Here is a 22,518-nt window from a genome sequence, read left to right as displayed (position 1 = left end):
ACCTATGTGAATCCTCAATAGTTACATGAACATCATTTTCTTAGAACAACACCAATCCTCCACCTCTCCTCCCACTACAAACCTCCCACTTGTGATCAAAGTTTATGTTGTGAAGTACTCGTTCTAGCCTAACTTCGTCTACCCATGTTTTGGCTAAAAACACGATAGAGGGATCTTTTGCCTGGATAATGTTTCCAAGCTCTTTCTTTATACGTAGGTTCCCAAGTCCACGACAGTTCCATACTAAGAGATTCATGGCTCCTGGCAGGGCTAAGCAATAGCCTCCACCATTTGAGAAGAGAATTCAACATCATCCGTCAAAACCTGTTTCTTGTTGCAAGGTAATTCAGAATGATCATCAATTGTAGAAAAACTTCTTTTACATGGACCTATGTATTCTGCCTGAGCCACCTGCTGCGTGTTCTTGCCTCTGTCCAGCCTAGTCCAAGTGCCAACTTTTTTGGTTGCCCTAATAAGTTCATGCCCCTCACGTGATAGAGAGTTAAGGGTGGACGTGTGAGCATTAGGGTTTGCTTGAGCTGCTTCTTGGGATTGATTGCTGTTGGAGGGATTACTCGGGGCATTAATTGGAATAAATCCAATTGGTGCCGTTGGAGTTACTGGACAGCTATTAATAGACTTTTCGTGGATGTGTATCCCTATTTTTTCTGCATTAGCTCAATCCGAATGTTGTGGAGAGAAATTAGGGTCTTGAGCTTTAATACCCGTGTAACCACTTCCTGAATAATGAGCCTCATTAATTGTGTCGGTTTTCTCCCATAAATGACCCTTGAATGAGTTGTCCGATGAGTCCAGGCTGTGCACCACCGTGACCTCCTCCCTAGCTCGTGGTTCACCATTGATTTCATCGCCATCTTCAGGTCTGGCTTCAGTACTATGTGGCTTTAATGTTGAACATTTTTTACTATAAAAACCTAGAACAGCCACCATACTTTGCTTTGACAAAAAAAATGGTGGAGCTCGTAATGAAGGTCTAAATTGCTTTTGTGTTTCTGCTAGACTTCCTTCACTATCCAGCCATATCTCGTAGTCACGATCCGAGTGATCCAATTTGCCACACCAATAACAAATATTAGGTAAACGCTCGAACTTGAACGTGAACCAAGATTTTTTTTTCCTTTGTCCATAGATACAACTTGGCCACGGCAAAGGGGTAGAGATACATCCATCTCCACTCTAATCCTCATAAAATCACCCCCCTCTATTTCAGCTAGATCAGTAGAATGTACAATATTCCCAACAACTTCACATATTTTCTTTACTGCCTTAACATTCATATATCTATAGGGGAGCCCATGAACTTGAACCCAAAATTGAGTCTTCTCAAATTTCAGTTCTTCCATTGCCACGCTCTTATCATATTTCTACATGATCTCCAAGTGCTTATCAAAACACCATGGTTCGGTATTAAGGACCTTCTGCACTTCATGTTCACTTTCAAAAATGAAAAGAATCACATGATTGCCCAAGTTTTTGATCTTAAATCCACTCCTTGAGCGCCACAATGGAGTAAACGTTTTTGCAATGGCCTCAATGTTAAGAGTCCGTTTTGTAAGGAACTTTGCTGCTATGATGTGTTCTTGAAGGTGAATTCATCTTCCAAACAGCAGCCAGGTCCCTCTCTCTCCGAAAGCGATAAGTTCGGCCACTTTTGAGATAGTTCTTCCATGTCTAAACTATCTCTAGGCATAAGCAAGAAAGTTAAAGAAGCACAATGTGTTTCCCTATTCCCTTGAAGAAAAACCCAACTAGCCAACGAACTAACACTGTTAGAATGTGTAGAACAAAAAACCTTAGTAGAAGGTACGGCAATTCTACTACTTAAGAGAAGTTTGGAGGAATTTCTTAGCTACAGAGAAACTTTTTGTCTCGTATCCCAACATCACTTTGTGGTTTATGAGCAAATATAATATAAGTTCCGTATCTAGTTCCACACAGACAAATAAAAATCCAAAGTTGTCGGCCAATTTGTGAGTTCATCCTTGAGGGCCCAAAGTTCAGCCATGGTACTAGAAGTTCTTCCCTGTTCAGTTTAACCCAAATTGGGTTTGGTCCATTTGACATGGATCAGAGTTCTGGAAAACATCTAAAATTTACTATGCTTTCCCATCTCTCTAGCATTAGCCAAACAACTAGGATCAGCTAACTCATGCATCACATAGCGCTGGATTGTTGTGAAAACTTGTGTATCATCAGCAGAAGTGAGATAACTCTAAAAAGAAATTGAGAAAAATATTGGAGAAACAACACATAGCTATTATTGCTAATTTCACTAGTTGAAACACATTGACTATAATGGAGTAAAATTGTCTACTGTCTCATAAAGCTGGAGATTATAATTCCATTTGTTTGGTTCTATGATGATCAATGCCAACGACCATTATATCAATGAGCAACCATCTATAGTCATGTCAAAATATAACTAGATTTCTTCTGCCGACCAGTGCCCTATCTATCAGACAACGTCTGAAGTCTGAAGCTTTAAATCACTTGCTCTTCTTTGGTTCTCTTGCATATTGATCTATCAATGCTTCGACATCTTTCCAGAACAGTCCCTCCACCAAAACTCCATCCTTTGTGAACCTGTAACATCACAAGAGACTAGAAATATGAACAGGGTGTATACCAATGCACTTCAAACGTCCAAAAACAAAAAGATCAATGTCAGTGTGTGTGTATGTGTGTGTGTGTGTGTGAGAGAGAGAGAGAGAGAGAGAGAGAGAGAGATAGAGAGAGACCATTGAGTAACACTTTTGGTAAATTGTACAGGTTCATTTGCAGAAACTGATTTCGGATCTGAACTTGCTATGATAAGTGTGTACATATCAGAAAATCTGGGCAATTTGGAAGACACCACCAAGCCAGTGCTGGTAAAGGATCCCTGCACAGAGAAATTGCAACAACTAAGATGGGAAACAGATGAAAATATGTCTGAAGTCAAGCACGAAAAATTTAGCAGAGATTGATGCATAATACAACCAAGCAATGTAAACAGATGGAGTCTTATTAGGTATTAAATTAGCAGGAATATCTTCTTCTTTTTAGCAACCTGTTGATTTACTAAAGAAGCCAATATTTCGAGAAATTGCCTTTCTATTTGTTTCTACTTTGATAAAGCACAAGTTTCTAGCCTTTAGAAACATATAATGCCATTCCAAGATTTCTGAGCTTACAGGTGGCTTTGAAAGACCATGAAGGCTAGACCTCAAAAAGGGTGTTAAGTTTGCAATGGAAAGATCTAGAAAGAAGCTTAAATAATGAGTATCTTAAGTTGGCTTTATGACAAATAAAATTTGTCACCCACTCCACCCTGTTTGGAAAGAAGAATTCCCCCCCTTTTTTTTTTCAAGGAAATTTTTTTTGGGGGGTGGTTGTGGGGTGACCTTACCCTACACCCTTTCTTGCAAGTAAGGAGGTGTTGTTTGAACTAGAGTTCATTGGCATAAACATAATTCGATTGATAAAGAAAAATAACACATGAAAATCCTACAGAAAACAGCTATCCAAATGCCTTAAAGCATTAACTTAGACAAAACAAAGATCCAAAATCTACAAAAAAAAGGAACTCCGCAAAATGGATTAGTACAAAGAACTCAATATAAACATCGATCTCAGAAAGACATAATGCATATTTTAATCTTTTTGTTTGATAAGTAAGACATATAGCATATTTTATCTTTAGCAACACTAGTTCCTCATTTTAAAGATTCTTAAGATGAAGATTCTTGTGTACACATCCTGTGTATGAAAGAAACCTTTCTCCATTCTAATGAAATATTAGTACTTAAAAAAAAAAAAATATATATATATATATATATTCTTGTGTTATCTTCCTGATGCACCAAGTTGTCCTACTACTCTTTCTTCCAGCTTTTCATACTAACCACAGATCCCTCATGAACGTTGGGGGTAAACAATCCAACCAAGTCAAAGATAACTACCAGAAGGTCAAGATCCCTGGATAACAAGAAAGGAAGAAAGATAAGATGTTCTCACTCTTTGTTACATTCACTCAAAGAACACGATCATAATTACCAAACCCTCTGTAACCAAGCTAACCCCTCCAAACAAAGCCACCTCTGAATTCAGACACAACAAGAGTTCCCGGCAGTTCATTTTTCTACAGAAAATCTAACCTAACATCTCAGCTACTAAGAAAAAAAGATGAAAGGATTAAGATAAAAAATGAAGTTCCCTAGATGTCTCTCTCTCTCTCCAGGTCTCTCTTTTTTTTTTTTTGGATAAGTGCTTTTACTCTCTCCAGGTCATCATGCATTCTCCAAACCAACTCATGCTAGTACATTGTGCCTTCCAAAAGAAGATTACAAATGCTTCTAATCCACAACCACAGTGCATTCTATCCCTTGAACAAACTATGTAATCCTCAATAAGGGCTTCCATTCATAGAGAGCGAGGGAAACACATGCTATTGGCACAGACAGACAGAAGTAAATATAAAAAATTTCATATCTAATCCCATGCCTTTACCATCAAGCCACTATGAGATTAAGAAGCTATAAGTACAAGTGGATATGAATTATACAACTGATGCTTTAGTTTGAAGAATACAGTATACCATCTAGAAAACTAAACTCTAATGATTCGACAGTTATGCCTCCAGTTGACTATCTTGTGCAAGCAGTGTCAGTATCAACAAAATCAATTATGGAAGGAATGAGAATACTCTTTAACCCTATGTTTGGTTTGAGGGATGAGAATGGCAGAGAAGAGAAAAAGAATAAGGGAGAAGGAAAAAAAAAAGGGACCCAGTTATAGATTTTTTTAACAAATTTAGCTCATTTTCTTCTCTCATGCTATCCAAACAGTGGAAAAGGTTTAATTTCTCTTCATTTCCCTACTCTTCCTCTCAAACCAAACATAGTGTAATAGATAATAGATTGCCACTGAAAGACAACTTAGTACAGAAGATTAATAGCATTACCTCATTGATGAGAGAAGTTCTTAACTAATCTAAGAAGCATAGAACACAACCAAACAAATTTTGCAGAAAAAAGAAGAACCCAAGGGACTGGCATTACAGCTCAGTTCTTCCCAATTCTTTTAAGAATTTTCAAAATAATCAACATCCAATTATCTCCATCCTAAGTTGCACTACTATTGGCAAAAAGAACAAAATGGCTTATGAAGCAGATTGTGGACACTTTCCCCAAAATATCAAATGTCAAAATTATGGTTAAATAATTATATATTAACCGTTACCCAACAGCTAAAGCTTTCAGGACATTAGTTATTTATCATAGTATAAGAGCAAGGGGTTCTAAGTTTGAACACCGCACCATTTTCTAACAGCTTAGGTTTTGGGACAATCAATAACATATCATCTTAACAATATATATTGCTTACACAAAGATTTATAATATGTAAAGGCAATCATGATGTTAGTTAATAAAATGTCTACGGATTCAGAACGATTATGCTTTTCTTAACTTTCCTAGCTGAGATGACACTCCACAGAAGTATACATAAATACTCTTTGTGAATCCTTTAAAATTAAGTTACTGACATTTATCTCGTCGCATATATATCGGGTAATCCAATTTTTTCTTTTCACAAACACATAATATGTCTAAAATCTAAATACGAACACATTGTGTACAATTATAGTTCTAAGTTTCCATCTAGAAAAAAGAGAACTCACCGCAGGAGGATAGGTGAACAGAATCGCATTCTTCTCCTTGGTGTATATGATCAAATGCAACAATCCATTGAACACTACATACGTACCCACAGTCAAGGATCACAAACTTCAAAAATCACATCAATAATTGAAAATTAACTTCAGAAAATCACATTTTCTGACCAGCCAAACAGAAATTAACAAAGGAAAAAAGAAAAGAAAAAAAAAGGATATAATGCGATGCAAGCGATGAGAAAGTCTCTGTTCTCAGGGAACTTCTTCTTGTAAAACTGAGCAACAAGAGCAATGACAATGATAATCGTCCCCATCACCAATCTTATATTGCTCATCCTCACGTCCTCCACATATCCACGATTCGTTACGATCTAAAATTCAAAAAAAGAAAAAAAAATCAAAATCAAAATCAAAAAAATTGAAATCAAAATCACGAAAAGAATAAGAAGAAATTGATTTTGATTTTTCACGGATCTATAATTTAGGGTTTAATTACCTCGGAGACAGACTCGTCGAGGATGTGCTTGATGGAGTGATGGTCTAAGAGATTGGCCTTCTTAGGGTTTTTGGTGGCCACGGCGTCTGGTTTTTTGTCTGGCATTTTCTTTTTTTCTTCGGGGCTGAGAAAATTGCAGCGAATGTGAAATGGGGGAGCTGAGACTGAGCGTGAGCGAGCTAGCTAGCTTTGTCGCAGTGTGTAGATTCAATGTCGTTTTTATGGTGCGGTCTAATCATACGCCGGGGTGCGTAATGCGCTGATTTTAAATATGGTAACGTTTACCATATAATAACGTATTGAAGTCTATTGACTCCTTTTTTTTTTTTAGGTAAAAATTGACTCTTTGCTTATCAAAAAAAAAAAAAAAATTGACTGTATATATATATATATTTTTTTTTTTTAGTATTTGGTTGGAAAAAGATGTAAATGAAAAAAAAAACAATTTGATTAGTGGAAAATAAGTTCAATAAAGTGGAATTTAAAAAAAAATTTACTTATTTAACGGAATATTACAAATAAGCCTCACGCTACAAAAAAAACTCTCTCTCTCTTCATATATCGTCTATTGACCGTCATTAAGTACCTTTGGTTGATTTTATTTTATTTTATTTTTCCAAATAACCTTTTTCTACTCAAGCAAGTTACATTCACTGTCTAGTTTCCCAATTTCGGGTATATTTTTCAATTTAAGATTCCTACATGATCAAAAGAAAAAAAAAATTCTTCACTTGGGGTTTATTTTCTTGAATGAAATATTTTATTTATATATTTATTTAGAATTATAGGAAAAAATATTAATGATTTATATGTAGGCCAAATAATAGAAAATGTTTTTGGGCTTATTTTTAGGGTGGCAAACCACACATAGGAAAGCAAGTCATTTTCTTCCTCTCTTTTTTAAGCAGTAACGTGTGTAGAGTTGGGTATTGAACTAATATAAAACAATTCCAAATGGAAAATTGTATATAAGAAAAATTGGTGTATTTTAATCAACAGTTAGGTCGTTGGAAAGAAGTACTAGTATTATAGACCATAAAAAAATAAAATAATAAAAAATAATAAAAAAAAGGTGTTAGAAAATAGAAATAATTATGGGTCACCTCTTCTCCTCCTCCAAAAAATGCTTTAGAAAAATTAAAAATCTAAATTTCAATGGTAGTTGTTGAGGCGATTGTCTGTGTTATTGAAGCAGCAGCGTAGGTGTTAAAAGAAAATTAATTTTTTGACGTGACAACCAAGTTTTATTGGCGAAATATTCGTCTTGAACAGGGCAGAACTTTAGTATAAAATGTATTTTTTGAGATGATATTTTGTTTGTAAAGGTAGTAATATTGTTTTAAAATGGACAAGTGTAGCCTCGACTTCTACTAGATTTCTGATTCCATTTATCTTTTTTCAAATTGGAAAATGATTGATATTGCATGATAAAGTTGTAGGCACTGTTGACTCCGCGGCGTAAAACGTGAGCGTGAGCAGTAATATGTTATATTGTGCGTCGATGGTATCTTGAATTTACCAAACATGTACCTTAAGGTGTGAGACAATGATTATACATGCGGTTCCTTTTTTTGTTCCTAAAAAAAAAAAAAAAAAAATTGTAGGCACTTCAACCTGGCCCATTGCTAATAATGTGTGCTTACATCTAGACTCTAGTGTGGGGCTGTTTATTAATCATTACTTTTTTGTTGCAGGATCAATTCTCACTAAGCTCTCTCAAGTCTCAACCAGTGATTCATATGGCAGTCCTATCTTATGCACATTAATGTGGGAATGAACGTATGAATGTACTATTGGAGGTATTTTTGCCCCTTGAGAGGGTAAAAATTAATGTTTCAGCACTAGTACTACTACACATCTTTTTGAGAAAAGTTTTGTTGCATATAGAATTAGGTGGCAGCAAAAAGAAAGCAATGTGGTACAAGGTTGCTTAAAGTATGTGTTACGAAATGCAACGATTGTGAGAAAAACATGATAACTAAGTGTTAAACCTAGGATAGTATGGATAAGTTGTGGAGATCCAACTCCTTTGTCAGCTACAGGATTGGTTGTCCTCCTGATATTGTAAATGAACAAGATCACACTGTTGAAAATTGTGAGCTTCTTGATTTCCGGAAATGGAATATTCCCAAAGTTGATACTAAAGCTATTTACAAAATTAGCTGAGCTGAAACCACTTTTCATCCCATTTACAAAGTGAGAACTGTTGAACAAATATTTTTTACTTCAAAAACTCATGAAAAATGTTGTTTGTTTTCTAAAAGAAATATTAATGACTTCATTGCTAAAAAACTCAGTTATTTGCATATTGGTATGGTTCAAATTACTGTTAAGCCACTCACTAGAAAATGAATAAATGCTTCTACTCTAATGTGTTTAAAAAAAAATAGCAAATAAAATTATACACGTTGCTTTCTTTTTACTGCCACATAACCCATTATACAACAATTGCTGCAACAATTGCTGCATGGTAACATACAGTAAAACCGTTCCCCATCTTTTCTTTTCTTTTTTTTGGTGGCTAAATGGTATCCGTCAAAAAACACACCAATCTTATTTATGCATTACGTGTACATAAATTTCTACTTAACCAAATGAAGTCATACACGTTGCAAAAGACACCCATTTCGGCGTGATTTGGAAGAGGCGGTTGATTGAAGGCAGATTCCTAGACTCAAATATGAGTCATATTACTTTGGGCAAATCTAATGGTGCGTTTGGATTGAGGGGAAAGGAGGAGGAGTAGAATATATTTGACATAAAATTAGCCTATTTTTAGCCAATTCTACTCTACTCTCCTCCACTCCCCCCCTCACTCCAAACAAGCCCCAAGTGTTCTTGATTCCATTTCCGTAATGATATATCCACAATGAAAGAAGGCTATGTGTCGCATTAGGAAATCTAAAGAATATAACAGGATTATAATCCTAATATAATATTTCCAATCATATATCCTTTTACATGATTTTATTTTGGCATACATGTTTTCTGATGCTGTCTCACACTTTAAATAAACAATTATCTAAGTGACGCCCCACTGTGACTGTGAAAAGAAAAAGAAAAAATGGAGGGGAGGAATCAATATCATAGAGGCTTTGATTTGACTGCACTAGCATCCTTAGTAAGCAAGAACCGAGCACCCTTCACAAGTTCTTCCTTAAACATGAATAGAACAGCAGCAGCAAGAACACTTTGCACGATTTTTGTACTCATCCCCTTGTAAAAGCCATAGAAGCCTTCATAACGGATCATCTTTAGAACTGCATCCAATGTTCCTGAATTGAAGAATAAAATACCTACAGAAATGAGAAATCGATCTCTTTAGCATGAATATGGTTCTGCCTGGAATTATCAAAATTACCCTCACAAAGATTTTTCTAATATTTCAAGGACAACCCAATCAAATAGACACGATCATGCTGCAGAGTGCAGACAAGACATACAACTATAGGAAATAATACTTTTAGAATGCATGGCTCAAGTAAAGATCATCAAAACAATTCAAACCTTTATAATGATGTCTTTTATCTCCTGTAGAAACCTGTCTCACTTGAAGCCTCGACTGCATTTGCAAGAGTATTAACAAGATAAGTTACTAACAAATTGGTGCAAATTTAAATAGGTCAAAATAATACTTTGGTCTTTGAAAGCATCTTTCAATATATCTACTAACAAGGTTATTAGTTATTACAACCAAGGCAAGGACAGATATGAAGGTTTGTAATACCATTTCATATATCATTGGATGGCCAAATGCCTCGGTGTAATAGTTCTCTTTCCAGTTTTACAGTCATAAGCTAAATCTCAGCCAGGACATCTGCTGAAATTTAATAGTTTTTGCAAGATTTTCCTTTTTTTTCAGGACAGATATTTCTTGCCTGTTATTTACTGAGACAATTTTGTCTCAGCCCACCAAAACCAACACTTAGCTAAAATTAAAAAACAGGGCATGACATGATACTTGGGACTGGTAGGAACTAATATACCCACTTAAGCTTTCTTTATCAAAATTAGTCGAACTTAAGACATTTCAATCAGGTTCACAGAGTTTAACTTGGGAAAGCTTGGTCCAAAACAAGAAGATTTAATTTATCGCAATTCATTCAACTTGTGACTTAAGTCTACACTGCTTCATAAGCTCATTTCTAGAAGCAGATATGTATACCTTAACAACTAAAAGACGATACGTCACAATGGTAGCTCTGAGTTTTGCCAAAGCGCCAAGAAGAAATATCTACCAAAACCAGACATTTTATCAGTTCAAAAAGTAGCATTTGAGGGGGAAAGAAGCAATATATATCTAAAATAGAAACCACCAGAATGGCCAAACCTCAACAGCAGTCACTCCATTGTCGCCCTTCCTATTCAATGCACGTCTTTTCTTCAGCTTCTTCAACATGGTTTCATACAGCATGAATTGAATGGAAGGATTGCTCACCTGCGATCAATAGCAGGAAGAATCAGTGATGCCCCTTGGCACGTGCAAGAGTTACTTATCACGTACCATGAACAATGTTGGGAATACACCTTTCCAGAAACCCCAAACTCCAGCTTCGTCAAAGACTTCTTGAATCTGTTAATGTTCCTCATTAGATTACAAAAAAGAAACAGGCATTGAACCCCACATCATATGAATCATAAAACTTATGTACATGAAGAGGTTAACAGAAAAAAATTATGCCTGTCATCCAAAATTTTATGCCTGTATAGATATAGATATATTGCAAGCTGTCCACAAGTCAGAAACCCAGCAAATGAAAAAAAAGAACATTAGCAGCGCTTTAAAATCATCAAACCAATCCTTAATTTCTCTACTCCTAAGATGCACTACTAATGCACTACTTTTAATGCTCAGAGATCCAACTGATCAGTACTTGAACTTAAAGTTATATGTTTGTAAATTTTGGTGTAAGTCTCTCTTCAAGAAACTGATCAGATCATCAAGCAATTGGCTGACCACTCTAGATATCAAATATCTTGGAACACAGTGATAATGTTAACAAATACAATGGATAAATAATTCCCTACTTCCAATCACATATATAAAAGGACAAAATTTTCCTCCAAGCTAGTTTGGATGAAAGTTCTTCCAAGTTTCAACGCAAGACACAGAGTGGTTCAAATGATCATCCACATGTTACATTAATCACACTTATTTAATAGTCATGCAACTTGTTTAAATTATAAATGAGTCATGTGATTAAAATACACGTGGATGGTCATTTAATTGCCACATAATCAGTTGAAGACCATGCCTCATGAAACGAAGGTCACTAGTTCGAATTCCACCTGCCCCCTCCCCTAGAGGCCAAAACAAATTTATTTATTAAAAAAAAATCAGTTGGAGGATATTCCTCCTACCTGGTTCAGAGAAAACTTTATCCAATGTATAAAATATCTTGAATATTATCATTTCCCTATAGCAAATCCTCTACCAGCACAAAATATGATTCATTTAGGTGATATATGACCATGACAGAATCATGAATGTTTTCATACATATTGTATAGAAGTTTGGAACCAATAGGAGAGGTTGTCTTATGAGCTGTAATGTCAACCATAAATGGGGAAAAATTCAAAACAAAAAAATAAATAAAAATTTATTATTGTACCTACCGCACGGTTAGTTCCATAGGGAGGAAGCTCACTTGCATCAAGAATTGTTTTGTTTGGATCTACTGACAGCATCTGACTCTGATCAGGCTGAAATCTTCTTTGAGGTTTTTGTATGCGTCCGCTGGGAAAAATTAGTTAAGTGATAAAATTAAAAAGACCGAAGTTGTAGACTAGCTCAGAGTTTTGGGGGAAGAGATTATATTTCAGTTTGTACAAATTAGTTCCAATCATGGAGAAGAGTGCGCTTGATGAAATTAGTTATTTAAATCAGAGAAATACAGATCATAAGAATTAAATTTTGAAACAAGAGTATGCTTTGTGACATTAGTAATCCAAATAAAAAAATGATTATTAATTCATAGGGAATTTTTAGAAATTTTGAAAGAATATAAAAACAAAAAATAAATATAGGTTAATACTTAAAAACAGGAATTAAAGATATACTTTTAGGCTATTATCCTGCAGTGTTTTTTTGCAATTAGACAAGGTTTAACAGGGGGGAGGGGGGGGGGGGGATTTATATCTACAGCTCAATGTTCCCTGCTAAATTCATGAGACTCTGCCCCATATGAGTTTCCAACCATCAGTACAACATAACATTATCCTAGGAAACAGAAACCATGATATATCCACCACTAGTAGATTTCTTATACTTACAAAGATATCAGGAATATTATTTCAATGGTCATGTGAAGTGCTATGAAGTCGGCATGGATAAACTTAATCAGAAGTACTTCCGATACTATTTTCAAATGTAACTTAACAACAACAACAAACAGAGCTTAGACCTATAATTTTTGGGGTTGGCTAGGAAAAAATATGAAGAATTCAAAATTTTGTTCACTTTCATATTTTAATGCATTTAAAAAATAAAAAAAAATAAAAAGTTTGAGGCTCATGTCACTTTGCCTTTTACCTGCATGCGTGTGATGACTACCCATATAGGGTTTGTCAAAAGCACATTCACACACCTACAAAAGGAAATTTCCAAGCAACTATTACACAGCAAATCACATGAATTCAAAAAATAATCGGAAGGGAGATGACAATACAACAACTATCATACAAAATCAAATTTGAGACAACTAAGACTTGATTGCTATGCTCATTGGTTTTTTTTGTTGGGGGGGGGGGGGGAGGGGATAAAAATCACAGGAAACAAAGAACTGAAGATATTGGGAGTCTGTGAACTAAATCAATTACCCTGATAAAGCAGCCACCCAAAGTGATGTAAGCATTCCAACTCATCCATCACCGACCCCTTTTTTCATACGTTCAAGCAAAGCAGCTTCGGCCTTGTTCCTGAATATTTGATAGAAATAATAATAAACACCATGTACCATGAAAATGTAAGTATATAAGAAGCCAGTACTCTAAAACCATTAAGTGCAGATTTATGGAATGCAGGTCAATATACAAAGTTAGAAACTCATTTTTGAGCCAAAAGGACCTAACATGTTCTTATCACGCCGGTACTAGAGAAGTTAAGATTGCCATAGAAGATGCAAGGGAAAAATAAAACGTAATAAAATTATATGGGTAGTCTTCATAACAAATTTTCGATTGTATTAAGAAAAAATGGCAGTTAAATTTGTTATTCCTAATGAGCTAAAATGAGCTCTCTCCGCTTTTAGATAGCCATTACTAGACAACATAAAGTCCATGATATAAAGTTCGGAGGTCCACTAGACATATGGGCTATACAACTGTAGGTACTCATCTCCAATTCATTAAAATCTTAATGCCTGATGATAGTAGAATTTGAAACCAACTCTTTGGAAACAAATATTACCAGCTAATTAAAACTAAAAAAACTAAGATGCAAAACACTGGGGATTAACATTAAGCACCAATCTAATTACAAATTTATGATTGGTTATGGATAGCAATCTTTTAGGCCGACAGGCGACAAGACAAACTAAAAGCCGAGGGCAGTGCAGATAACATGTTACAGAAAATGAACGCAAAGAAGTGACTACTGAAACATTGACCATTGGGAAGAAGCATCAACCAACAATCAAATAGTGCATGCCACCTCAGACACCAAGTAGGATAAAAAAAGAAGAGAGTATAATGTTATTACTACACCACTTCAGACACTAGAATTTTATAGAATAATTGAGGCCAGAGAGGTTTGACTTGGTACAACATTTAATACGGGAGTTTCTAGTAAGGAAGAATCATCTTAAGAGATGATTAATCCCAATATATTATACCTTTTTGCATTTGATGACACCAACAGAAGCAACTCCAACACTATGTCCTTCCAATTCAAGTGTACAGACTCCAGCAGCTTTACATACTCTTAAAGAAGATTTTTTTTTTTAACAAAAAAAGGTTTTGCACATTTGAACTGCCATCATGGAGAAACTAATCAAGTTTTAAAAGTAACAAAGCTCCATATATATAAGATTTAACCAAAAGAAAAAAAAAATACCATTCATTCTTTCATTTTAATCCTGCTTGAAGCATTTGCTTTAGTTTCATACTGTGATTTTTTTTTTTGGATAAGTAGTGAAAGAGATTTACTTGCAATGGACTGGGAAGGAATTTTCAAGAAATTCAATTGAGTTGGAGCCCAAAGGCAAAGAGGGAAGCAGCTGGTTGGTTCCAATACCTTAGTAAGGCAGAAGAAAAAAGGACTTGTGGAGGACCTGAAGCTTGGCAGAAAATCTGATCTGGAAGAGAGATCTTCAGATGGTTGAGGGATCACAGGTCCTCAATGATGCTTCTTTTTCCCTTTTTTTTGGAAAATAAAAATAAAAATTCTTTAAACACATAATTGCAAAAGGACATTGAAATAGGTTCCTATATAATCACAGAGGCATTAAAACTACAAAAATGTGACTTAGATGATGGGTAATTTGACATTGCCTTCAATCATGAATCAAACAAAAAATCATAATTATTTTCTATATCCTAGTTAAGATACCCATATAGAATTCAAAACCCCAAAACCCTTAAATCTGTACCACCAATTCTACATAACCCAGAAACCCAAAAAAAAAGGATCACAAGCAAATTTATAACCAAACAAATCATCTACATAAGAAGACACTATTTTCTTTTATAAGTACATAAGAAAATACATTCATAATAAATTCCTCTAGCTTCCTAAAGAACTTCACAATGTACAAACCCCAAGTCTGGGACACAGTACCCAAATGCACAAATAGAATTCATTAATGAAGAATTTTGGGGAAAAAAAGTCATGAACAAATGGATTGCACAAATAACTAAGCAACAAGTATTCCTTAAATAATTACAAATGTCTCATTAGTTCCACAAAATAACAAACTAAAATTAGTAAATATGATCTACCACTAGTTAAGCTCATATGCAAGCCCATTTTATGCCAAAAATAAAATTGAATTTCTTCTTTCATACACTTGTTTAAGCATCCACAACATCAAACATTGGATTTTATGATCACCAAATCATCAAGTTATTTTTGCACCATAATGCAACCAAAGTTGCAAATCTTTCATCACATCAAAAACTTCTTTTGCCTCTGTCAGCTTCCCTTCTTTGCAAAGTGTGTCCACCAATATGTTGAAGGTATGCACATTTGGCATGACCTTCCTTTGCACCATCTCACTCAACAAAGTAGTAGCCTCCCTGCATCGGCCAAAATTGCATAGGCCTTGAAATAAGCACGTGTAAGTGATAATGTTTGGTTGAATGCCTTTACTCCTCATTTCAGATAAAAATTCAAAGCTTCAGTTACTAATTTGTCCTTACATAAATTGTCAATGATTGTGCTATAGTGCACCACATTAGCTTTAAACTTCCTCTCTTCCATCTTCCTAAGCAATCTAATGGCCATATCAGTCTTACCAATCTTACACAGAGCATTTAGTATCGTTCCACAAGTAACTGCATCCGGTTCATGCCCACTCTTCTCCATTTCTTCTACCAACCTCACAGCTCCAGCAATTTTACCTTGAAGACAGAGGCCTTTGACAAGAGTGTTTAGAGTTATATGGTTTGGTTGATAACCAAGTTTGAAAATTGTTGCTAAGACAGAGAACCCAAAATCCAGACGGTTTAAATGGCAGAAGCAGTTAATCAAAATAGTAAGAGTATAAAGATCAGGAGAGATACCAAATGATTCGATTTGTTTAATTAGAGTAATGACTTGAGAGTAATGTTTCATTCTCGCAATGGCACCCAACAACTGAGTGAAATCCACAATGGAAGGCAAAGGGCTTGAGTGAAGCATTTTATCAAACAGGTCTAAGGCATGATCAAGATTCCTAAAGCTTCCAGATTTGCACTCATTTCTCACATATTCCAACAACCCATTTGGGCTTTCCGCATTTTTACTACTGGCAAGAGTAGAATAATAATGATAATAAGAATGAAATGGAAGGCTTACTCTAATTCTCAAACGATTGGATATAGAAAGAAAAGAGCTTGTTGATTTAGCAGAAAAACCACCCCTACCCATTTCCCTGAAGAAGAAGCAGCAGCAGTTCTGACAGTAATTCCGTTTCGGATCGGATTTCGGTGGAGCTCCGGAGCTTCAATGGAGATAGCCGTGGCAGACAGAAGCAGCAGTGACTAGTGAGAGAAAAAGATCCGCGGTGGCAAACCACAGAGTAACATAACATAAGGTGGGTTTTTTTTTTTTGTTTTTTTTAATGACTCGAACTTTCTATATATAAAAAGCACCAATGCGCAAACAATGCCACTTTGGTTTGATTTGTTCAAGTAGATGTGTCAATATTCAACCCAATTCGTGAATACGGCACAAACTCGACATGAATTTTTACAGATTAGAGTTGAGCCTTAATGGGTTTAGGTCATAAATGAGTCGACTCGAAAATGACACAATAAGAAACGTGTCATAAGTGAGTCAACTCGCGTAACTTACAATAGACACATTTGACACGTCAATTTATTTGTGTCGACCCAAAATGACCTACTTAACACAACCCGTTTAACTCGTATAACAAATAAATATTCATTTTATTTTAGATTAGTCAAATACCTTTTATATCCAACATATATTTTTTAAAAAGAAAAGTAAGTAATTACAAAAACTTGTAAGTGATGTAATTGGAAATTGAAACTTTACAAATACTAGATCTCTAAACCCTACAAACCATAAAACTCTAAACCTTCTTATAAATATCATTTTCTTTTCTTTTTCCTAGTTGTACTACTCACTCTACTATCTTATAGACTTACACTCAATTCTCAAACTCAAAGTCTCAAACCGATTATTGCCCTCTCTCTCTCTCTCTCTCTTTCTCTCTAATGTGTTTAGTGAATTTTAGAATTAAAGAAAACCGTTTTCTTGATATTTCAAAATTCTGTAGTGATTTTTTCTGCATAATGTTTTTGCTTTATAAAATTTGAACCCATGTGCTGTTATTAATATATGAGATATATTAATTGTTGATTAAGGCCATGATTGTAGCTTTTGTCTTGTGCCGTGTGTTTTTTTTTTTTTTTGTTTGTTGGACTCCACTCCATCTACATATCTTGCAAGTGGGTTTATTAAGATAGTTTATAAACTAGATCTAATGGGTATTGCTTTGAAAATTGCTGAGGCATGATCATATTTTGTAACTTCTAATACTTATATGTATATTTTGGCATAGAACTTGCACAAATGAAATTGGATGAGCTTGTGGAAAATATTATGAATCTGGACATCAACAAAGAATCTATGGATGATAATCATAGTTATAGTCAGGATTAGTCTACTGTTTACTCCAATTCTTTCAATATTGATACTTAGCATTTGAGGAGTTCCAAGGACATTATATTTTTGTTGAACTATGTTATTTCATTTTTGATAAACTATGTTATTTTGAATTTAAGTTGAAGTATATACACTTCTTTTAGAGTGTAAAGAACTTATTTCTAGATGAATATCATATTTTTGTTTAACTATATTATTTTGAATGTGGGTTGAAGATTTGAAGTGTATGCACTGTTTTGGAGATGTAAATAAAATTATTTCTAGATGGATGTTATATTTAATATTATGTAGGTTGAAATGAGTTGTGTTACATTTGTGTCAACCCAACATGACTCGTTTATTAAGCGTGTTAAATGAGTTGGGTCAGGACAACCTGCCTTATTAATAAGTCGGGTTAGGGTTGAAGGATCATGACACGATTATTAAATGGGTTGGGTTAGGGTTGAGTCATTTAGCCGAATACCCCTACCTCGACATGACACAAACCCGATATGCTAACCCGAATTGACACCCCTATGTTCAAGTGGCACTGTAGCTACTATTTTATTTTTATTTTTTTCATTCAGTCGTCCGTTTGTACTTTTTTTTTTTTCTCTTAAATATTTACATGAACGGGCATGTATATTGTTATTCTAACACTAAAAATTTTACAATATTATTACAATTATTGAAGTGTCAATTTCTATAAGTCGAAATAAAATAATAAAATATGAAACAGTGACCAACCACAATTGAAAATAAATATTTTGTGAAAATGTTGTGACACTTGTTTGGTGTATGTGTAAAAGCTACCGTACTTCTGGTTTGTTCAATAGGCATTGTTCATCATTTTTTTTTCTTTTCAGTCATCAGTTTGTGCTCTTTTTAATATATATATATATATATATATATATATATATATATATATATGATATACTAAGTAACAAATTTCACAATATTTTCACAATTATTAAGTGTCAATTTCTTATAGATTGAAATAAAATAATAAAATATGAGATATATACTAACCACAAATAAAAATAAATTTTTGTGAAAATGTTGTAAACTTATTGTTATCATAATATTTTCACAATTTTTGAGATCTCAGTTTCTTAAGATCAAATAAAAAAAAATGTTAAGTGCACAATACTTTCACATTAATTTCACAGCAAACCATAGGTAAGCTACATTGATGGATAAAAAAGTTATATCGTCATGAGTCTATTTTAAAATCAGTAACAACTTGCCAACTAGAATTTGTTATGAAAATATTATAAGATACATTTCTATAAAATAAATAATAATATATCAGAACTGAAACTTACAACGGTTGAAAATAAAGTATTGTGAAAATATGTGACAATTTATTGTCTTCATAGACTTCTTTTTGGTTTAGTCAATTTTGGCAAGTAAAAATTCACTGTTTCATGCACAATTTTCTTTTGTTGATTTTTTGTTTGTGGTTTTTTAGTGTATGGTTTAAAGTAATTGTTCCAATTAAAACCAATAACAATTTACCACCTACGATTTGTTGTGTAAAATATTGTGGATGTAGCATTACTCTAAAATAAAATTATAAAATATCATACTAGGGCCCACCATAGCTAAAACAAAGGTATTGAGAAAATATCATGACATTTATTGTGTTCCTGATATATTTTTTTTTTAGCCAATTTGTTGAGCCAAAACTCATAGTTTTACGGACAGTTTTCTTAGGCTAACTTTTTTTTTTGACACGTAGTTAAAGTAAAAAACACATAGTTTTACTAGCAAAAAGAATTATGGAAAAAAGATTTTCCCCCTTTATGTTTGGGGTAGTTTCATCCTCTCCAATTTTAAAGTTGAATAATTCATTCCTTTATATTTCATGTAGACAAGTATATAGTTCCTACTATTACTCTCTTAGTTAAATCCTAACAAAATCTTATGATTCCTATATATTTCATTGTGCAATAACTAAAATGCCTCATTAAATTTTAATGTCCCAAAATTTTTTCATGTATTTTGAGTTTTATGTGTTAGTCATAATTAGAAAGTAAAAATGATGATATATGGTATTCTATTTGTTACATAGAGAACACTAATTTATTAGTGGTTTAAATCTTTTAGATTTATAATTTTATCTAATAAATACTTTAATAACATATGTCTTTTGTTATTTTGTTCTTTTTTATTTGTTTTCTTTCTTAAAAATGTGTTCATTAAAAACTAAGTAAGCTAAGCATCATAGTTAAACTCATAAAATAAAATGACAAAGCAGGAAGTATGAATAACAAAATATTCATTGCAAACGGTTGTAGGTATTTAATTTGATGAAGAGTTTCAATTGTAGCATATGTCATCATTTATTGTGAAAATTTAAATATTGTGATAATGCTTTATCAAAACTTAGTTGTTAATTGTTGAAAGATGATGACATTTGTTATTGTTCTTAATAGAATTTTCTTTGTGAGTAGTTGCTGTCTTTAGTAAATAGGTTATAAGAAATGAAAAAGTACTTTGTATTAAATGATACCGCGTCATCCATATCAAAATTCAATAAACGAGATACATGTGTGCAAAAATAACTACCAACTAACATATCTTTCAATTGTTAGTGGGTTAGTTATTTTTTACTGACATGTTTCATATTTATTAGATTTTGATACCACTAACATGGTATCATTTGATACCAAATACCATCTCCTAAGAATTATCATACTAAATAGATAGTCATATTTTAAATAACTATTCTAAATTTAAATGCATGGTTTGATAATACTTCAAAAAAAGATTCTATCTTAAATTTTCTCACTCAAGGGCATGCATGTGCCTTGCACGTGCAACCCTTACTAGTTTATTAAAAAAGAGTAAATTATAAGTTAACTAAGTATATTTAAAAGGTGTGAAAAATATCCTCGTTAAAGCAAAATTATGTTTGCAAAAAATTAATGTAATGCTAGTCTCGTCACATGCGCTCCACTTGCACATGCGATGAGTTTTTTTTTTTTTTTTTTTTTTTTTTTTTTTTTTAAATTTTGAGTTTAATATGATTTAATTTTTTTCAATTTCAATTTTACAAAAGAAACTAAAATTTAAGATTTGAAATAAAGTAAATTGCTGGGTTTAATGTGTGCTAGTTTATTTAGGAAAAATGTATTAACATGCGTAAGATATATTTAAATAGAAAGTGTGCTAATTTTTAGCAAAAAAATTTCTCTAGTAGTTTTTTTGTTTTGAATTTGTTAAATTATAATTTTAACCTCATTTTTTTCTTAAGAATAAGGATTATTTAATTAGATTAAGGGTATTTTTGAAATTTTTGAAACCATATATTTTTCTTAAGTATATTACTCTAATTATTTAGTGAAATCAATCAGCAATACCAATATATATATATATATATGTATATATATTATTATATAAAAGTAGAGACTTCATGCAAGAAAGTATGAGATTCAGCCAAGTGGCACACTTCTTGAAATGAGAATTAAACTCTCACCACATTCTTCGAAATTGTCATTAATTACTTTTTTTTGGGTGAATGCATCATCATTAATTTAATACTCTTTTTAGATACAACATAAGTAATTTACTAATTAAACTTCAAGTAATGGCTAAGATAAAGGGGTGTTAATTATTAATGACTCTTCGTAACCTTTGGTATAATTTTCTAAAAGCAAATGTTTATTTTTTACCTTGACAGTCGACCATTGGGCTTGAGGCTAATATTCGGTGTTGATACATTGATTGTATACATGATATTATACTGAATAGTAATAAATAGCAGAAATGGTAGTTACAAAATTCTTGCTAAATTGAAAGAATTATCATAAAATTGTTAATCTTTTAAAGTAAGTTATTGTATTTGAATTTATGAGAAGTAGAAGAATCTATTGGAGGTGCATTGGTCCAAGAGAACTAGGCTGACAAGTTGTGACATCTTGACTGTTAGAAATATATTAGCCCATTAGCATAGGCCCAAGCCTAATTCTACTTTGTGTGCAAGCCAAGTCTCCTACTTGTACTACAAGTCTATTAGTCTAGGGTTTAGTCTACTATATATACACATGTTATAATTCATTGTAACACAGGATTTGTACTACACTCTAATATATTATTGATGTAGTCCTTTAGGGTTTCCTCCTTAGATGTAGGCCGTTAGGCTGAACCACGTACCCCTTGTGTGTTATTGTGTTTTATACTTTATGCTTTCGCTTCCGTATCCATACTAGCATATTCAACATGGTATATCAATGCTAATATTTAACATGGTATCAGAGCCACTGCTCTAATCCTTTGGTGTGTCGCTCTTAAGCAGTCTTGTCTTCTTGGGTGTCATCTGCAGCCGTTGTTGTGAGCAGCATCACTGCCCCTACCGCGACTCCAGTACATCAAAGACCACTGCCTCGCCGCCACCATCGCTTCCGCCTCTCTGATCAGACCACAGATTGTACCATCGGAAAGAAATATCTCCGATCTACTTTTCTGTGAAATTTCATCGTCATCGGACCAGACACGCGCCCCCACGCGCCTCCACAATTCTCGGCGTCCCAGCCACGCGCCGCCAAGATTCTTCACGCGCCCCCACGCGCCTCCACGCGCTTCCACGCGCCGGAAACTCTCTTCCACGCGCCTCCACGCGCCGGTCACTCTCCTCCACGCGCCTCCACGCGCCGGACACGCGCCAGACACACGCCTCCACGGTCTGCTGACGTCATCATATTGCCACGTCAGCCCTAGTGAAGTCATCAGTGCTTACGTCAGCACACATCAGCTTGCTTACGTCAGCACACGTCATCCTGCTGAAGTCATCTACGCTGACCGTTGACCGTTGAGTGAGGTGTCATGTGATTGTAACAAGCAGAATCCATAAGCCAAGAGGTAGGAGACATACCAGATAAAACTGAGAGAGAAGAGGAATAAGATGCATTACCAACCATACGAATGACATTAGCGATGATATTTACAAGGTCATCTTTGGAAATGGAGAAAGTGGATCCAGAAGACTGAGACTGTGCAGAGACAGGAGCCATGGGTTGGACACTCTCAGTGTTAGCA

At 34.1% G+C, this 22,518-nt stretch overlaps 3 protein-coding genes across 8 annotated transcripts; all 3 read right to left on the bottom strand.

Moving 5' to 3' along the window:
- Window positions 1-2,256: 2,256 nt before the first annotated feature.
- On the bottom strand, window positions 2,257-6,413 carry LOC112018944 (signal peptidase complex subunit 2). Its single transcript, XM_024051513.2, has 5 exons — window positions 6,171-6,413; window positions 5,894-6,045; window positions 5,681-5,762; window positions 2,760-2,902; window positions 2,257-2,604 (listed from the first exon to the last, which is right to left on the bottom strand). Exons 1-5 carry the CDS (start codon window positions 6,273-6,275, stop codon window positions 2,508-2,510), a joined length of 579 nt encoding a protein of 192 aa, XP_023907281.1. The 5' UTR covers window positions 6,276-6,413; the 3' UTR covers window positions 2,257-2,507.
- A 2,663-nt stretch (window positions 6,414-9,076) lies between these two features.
- On the bottom strand, window positions 9,077-16,426 carry LOC112018166 (peroxisomal nicotinamide adenine dinucleotide carrier-like). 6 transcript variants are annotated; one of them, XM_065779941.1, is made up of 11 exons: window positions 16,233-16,426; window positions 14,404-14,525; window positions 14,003-14,139; window positions 12,990-13,088; window positions 11,787-11,907; window positions 10,873-10,898; window positions 10,698-10,743; window positions 10,501-10,608; window positions 10,336-10,404; window positions 9,678-9,732; window positions 9,077-9,466 (listed from the first exon to the last, which is right to left on the bottom strand). In XM_065779941.1, the coding sequence occupies exons 4-11, from the start codon at window positions 13,022-13,024 to the stop codon at window positions 9,255-9,257; spliced, it is 672 nt and encodes a 223-aa protein (XP_065636013.1). In that variant the 5' UTR covers window positions 13,025-13,088; window positions 14,003-14,139; window positions 14,404-14,525; window positions 16,233-16,426; the 3' UTR covers window positions 9,077-9,254. The 6 variants fall into 6 exon arrangements, with proteins under 6 accessions (XP_065636013.1, XP_065636014.1, XP_065636017.1 ...); XM_065779942.1 differs by lacking the exon at window positions 14,003-14,139; XM_065779945.1 differs by lacking the exon at window positions 10,873-10,898 and having other exon boundaries at window positions 10,675-10,743; window positions 16,233-16,423.
- LOC136070256 (putative pentatricopeptide repeat-containing protein At1g12700, mitochondrial) lies at window positions 15,481-16,236 on the bottom strand. Its single transcript, XM_065779965.1, has one exon. It carries the CDS (start codon window positions 16,234-16,236, stop codon window positions 15,481-15,483), a length of 756 nt encoding a protein of 251 aa, XP_065636037.1.
- Window positions 16,427-22,518: the final 6,092 nt, after the last annotated feature.

Source organism: Quercus suber, unplaced genomic scaffold, assembly GCF_002906115.3.
Source record: "Quercus suber isolate HL8 unplaced genomic scaffold, Cork oak 2.0 scaffold_221, whole genome shotgun sequence".
NCBI classification, from domain to species: Eukaryota; Viridiplantae; Streptophyta; class Magnoliopsida; order Fagales; family Fagaceae; genus Quercus; species Quercus suber.
This window is presented reverse-complemented; position numbering and strand designations above follow the sequence as displayed.